Below are 4,286 nucleotides of genomic sequence, written 5' to 3' on the forward strand. Positions count from 1 at the left end.
CCATTCACAGTTGAAAAAGAAAATCCCTCCGCAAATGAGGCGCAGAAATGTGGCCTCTTCTTTCACCCATCGCACTCGACAAATGGCTGCATTGGGGCTGACATACATATATAATACTATGTGCTGAAAGTATTTGGAGTGAAGCCCAGCTACAAACAAACAAAAAAGCCGTGCATAACTATCACCTCCATAGTACTTGTTTGGGTTCAAACTAAGGGTTTTGCCTTCCGAAATAAAACATAGGAAGTTTTATGTTTAAAATTCAAATGTGGTGGTGATTGTTTATTGTGATGTTCTTTTCTATGTTATTTAAATTCATTAGTTATAAGTAGATCGTAGTGTTTAAGTAGCAAATATTTAGGGTTAGATAGCACAATTCATAGATTTAAGTAGCAGTAGTAAGTAGATTAAAATTTAAATTATGAGTATAGTTGATTGTAGTAGATAGACATTGTATTTAACAGGTGGGGGGTTTGCAATATTAGAATTAGTTGGTGTTGTATGTTGTGTCCCGCACTTATGGTTGTTGTGATGTTGCAATTGTGGGTCGAGTGTAGATTTGGTTTTTGAGTCGGTTGTTATTGTGTCACTTTGTATCTAAAATGTTAAATATATTAGTTCACTGTTTCAAAGTTTATTGTTGCAATGTTCACTCTAGTTATATATGTTTGTATGTATGTCCACTTTTTACTTTTCACTTCACTTGGGTTTTCACTTTGAGGGGGAGAGAATACGATGCGCGGGTTTGAGATTTAAAACGAGACTGATCTTTTTCTGGTTGTTGCTTGTCACTTGGACCCCGCGAAAACGGTCAACTTTCCAAGCTACAAGCAACAATTCCAGGTAAACAAATATGAAGTCAAGGCGGAATCAGCGATTAAGAACTTACTTCAATGTACCGTTATGCACAGTGGGTCATGTGCATACGTGAACGCATGTCTGCACATGGGTGCACATGACTTCATGTTCAAACGTACTTTGAACATTCTCCCCCTCCAAGTGACGAAGTGACATCTTACCTTTTTAATTTTGGTTTCTTGCCTGTGAGGTGACTGGGCCGACGAACACGTATCCCCAATCTGTCTCCTGGGCGAAGACGGCTCCCAATCCGGGTTGTACAACACCACTCCTCCGGAGGTGGGCGTAGGCATCGGCCCCTACCTCTACATCGATTGGTTCGTTGCCTCTAGGGTCAGCATCTGCCAAAGAAAGGGATCTTAGGCTGCTTGTGGGGTCGGGAATGATGGGATCTGAATAGGGTCGTCGCGGCAAATCCCGGGTCACCACTGCCCGGATGGTATACATGGTCCTCCTCGACGCATGCCTTGACCGAAGTCTTATAGTTGCCAGACGGTGCCCTCTGCGCTCTCTCGTTGGTATCCCCAGGCGAGTTACTGTGGCTGCCGCGATTCGGGTGATGGTCGATGCCTGGCACAAAAGTACCCGTACCCCAGCCCAATCGTCCTGCTCCTCGGGTGCCAATTCCACCATCGCCGTGGGTACAAAAACAGTGGCCCGGCTGTAAGGTATCTCGACCGGGGGAGGGCCTTGGACGATGGGCATCTGGTTGGCTGGTTCGATTGCAAGTTGCCGTGGGTTGGCAATCTCCATTGGGGGCGGGCTGTAGCTGCCGTATGTCTCCCTAAGCTGTGGGGCTCCATGCAGCATTGTGTGATGGCGGTAGTCGCATGTTCGGCAGGCAGTGACCACGGGGCAGTCTGGGGCCAGATGGCTGCGCGCCAGACAGTTCCGACAGTAACTCCGTCTCTCAACTGTCTCGTATCTCTGATACGGTGTCATTTGCCGGAACCGCGGGCATGACCGTATGGCGTGGTCCTCCTGGCAGAGGCCACAGGCATACTGCCAAGATGCGGGGCGATACCTGGGTTCCCGTGGGTCGAAGCGAGGGCGTGTGGGTCTGGCGGGTTTAGGGTCTTCCGTAATGGGTCCTCCTATGATCCACCCAAAAACGGTGTCCTGCGCTATAAGTGATCCAAAGGATTTCATAGTACCGCCTTTTGTGAATATAAGGGGTCCAATATCTAATCCGATTAACATGTCCACGGGTCGACTTTCAAAGAATCGGGGGTCCGCGAGACTAAGGTGTGCAAAATCTCCAAATTGATTTTGCCTTAAATTGTGTGTTGGTAAATGAGAAGGTAGGGTCTTTAAGACTGGTGCCCAAACCTCCAGCTCAAAACTAGGATTTACTCGTGAGCAAAGATTGAAGACGCAAGCTTTTGTCGATGTTTCAGAAACTGCGTCGCTTAAACCTGTGACATGAATTAAATTCTTAACTGTTGGAAGTTGCAATTTGTTTCTAATTTTTTCTGATATGAAAGTTGATTGTGACCCAGGATCGATGATTGCCCTGGCATCATATCTATGTCCTCTAGATTTGATTTGAACTATTGCTGTGAACAAAAGTGTCTCTTTGGGTTGCGGAGTGGGTCTGATTTCCTGAAGTGTCAAAGTCGTTGAACAAGGTGCTTCTAAACAAGGTGTGGACTGTATATTTGGCGATACCGATGGTTGTACTAGGGTGGTTAAAGCGGCAGCACTGGTACTAGGGCGTGCGTATTCGCTAACCGGTTGAGCTAGGGTGGTAGGATCAGTAGCACTGGTGCTAGGTCGTGCTTCCTGTCTACCGGGTTGAACTAAAGTGTTGAGAGCGGCAGCACTGGTGCTAGGTCGTGCTCCGCCTCGTTGGTGGGTGCCTGTTGTAGGGTACTGGCTCTGGTTGCCTTTATGTATCAAACTGTGGTGTCGTTGACTACATTCCCTACAACTAAAACGACTTTTACACTCCCTGACTCCATGATCCGAAGAAAGGCAGTTATAGCAAAGATGACCTGTCTTAACAATGTTTATTCGATCGTTGATCGACCTTTCTAGAAATTGAGGACATTCTCGCAAAGAATGATTGGATTTACAAAGTTGACAAACCGGTTTGTTATTCTGAGCATTATAGTGTGATTGTGTGTTGTTGCTGGGTCTTGAGCCCGTGTTCTTGAAATTGGGATTTACATTTGTTTGAAAACTATTAACTCGCTTTTCCCGCTTATCGTACTCCGATCTGGGTTGATTATATCTCGAATATTGTGGCTTGATATTGCCGACTGATTCTAGGGTCTTGAATTTATGGGTCAAAAATACATCTAGTTGATTCCACGATGGAAGAGACGAACAATCTGCTAGGCTGCTTTCGAATTCTTCTAAAAATATTCTTGGTAGTTTGGTTGACACAAGATGAACTAAGATTGGGTCCCATCCCCCCGTTTCTACTTCAAGGGTCTGTAAAGTTTGGGTACAACTACCTATAGTGCGCTGTAATTTCTGGATTGTTGACGCGTTATCAACGGAAACCGAAGGTAAATTAAAAAGAGCTCGCAATTGCTCATTTACCTGCATGCGTTTATTTTCGTACCTATGAACGAGATTTCTCCACGCTATGTCGAAACCCTCATGGGTCAGTGGAACATTGGAAATTATTTCGCGGGCTTCTCCTGCTGTTTTCTGGGTTAAGTGAAACAACTTCTCGACTTTACTTAATTTTGAATTGTTAATGTAAATTGCTGAAAATAAGTCCCTAAAGGTGGGCCATTCGCGATATCCCCCTTTAAAAACATCTGTGTCACAGGGCGGCAATCTTAGAGCTGGTGAAAAATCATTATTGTCTCGCTGTTGGGTCATCGATATTCTCTCCTGTTTTTCTTGATCTTGTTGCTCGTTAAGGGCCAAAATTTCTCCGTTAAGAGAGCTTAAACACCGTTTATAAGTTTCTAGTGCCTGTTTGTAATTATTTCGAAGTTTAGTTTTATCTATAGGTGTCTCATCCTTTTCCGGAATGCGGTCCCTACAATCTAAGTATGCCTTCTTGATTTGATCCCATAAAGAATTGAGTTCTACCCGCGTGATTTCTAACGAATGTATATTATCATCTGACTTAGCCGCGGAGTAAACGCTTTCAAAATCTACTAAATCATTCACACAGTTTACAAATTTTTCGCGTAAATTCTTATCCATTTTGTAATTGGCTTGTATATGTTTTAAATAGGTTCAAAAACTATAAAACCACGGAAAAATCTACAACAAAATGTCCAAAAAAAACTGGTTATTTGTAGAAATCAAATCTATTTCTAAAAAACCTAATGCGAAGAAAAAAAATGTGTGTCTTGATGATGGGTCAAATATCTAAGGGTCAAACCTGAAACTTTTTACAAAATTCGTAATAAATGTTTTATCTGGGTCACTAGAAAAAAAAACAGGTTAATATTTCTGATGAT

The 4,286-nt window shown here is 43.6% G+C and overlaps 1 protein-coding gene across 1 annotated transcript; it reads right to left on the reverse strand.

Moving 5' to 3' along the window:
* Positions 1–304: 304 nt before the first annotated feature.
* LOC131996912 (uncharacterized) lies at positions 305–4,026 on the reverse strand. The gene is made up of 2 exons (XM_059367111.1): positions 1,020–4,026; positions 305–597 (listed from the first exon to the last, which is right to left on the reverse strand). The coding sequence occupies exon 1, from the start codon at positions 4,024–4,026 to the stop codon at positions 1,024–1,026; it is 3,003 nt and encodes a 1,000-aa protein (XP_059223094.1). The 3' UTR covers positions 305–597; positions 1,020–1,023.
* Positions 4,027–4,286: the final 260 nt, after the last annotated feature.

The sequence above is a fragment of the Stomoxys calcitrans genome, chromosome 4 (assembly GCF_963082655.1).
Source record: "Stomoxys calcitrans chromosome 4, idStoCalc2.1, whole genome shotgun sequence".
NCBI classification, from domain to species: Eukaryota; Metazoa; Arthropoda; class Insecta; order Diptera; family Muscidae; genus Stomoxys; species Stomoxys calcitrans.

Bases quoted from the DNA above. Each gene is read 5' to 3' on its own strand.
- LOC131996912 (XM_059367111.1), bottom strand. From the start codon at position 4,026: ATGGATAAGAATTTACGCGAAAAATTTGTAAACTGTGTGAATGATTTA.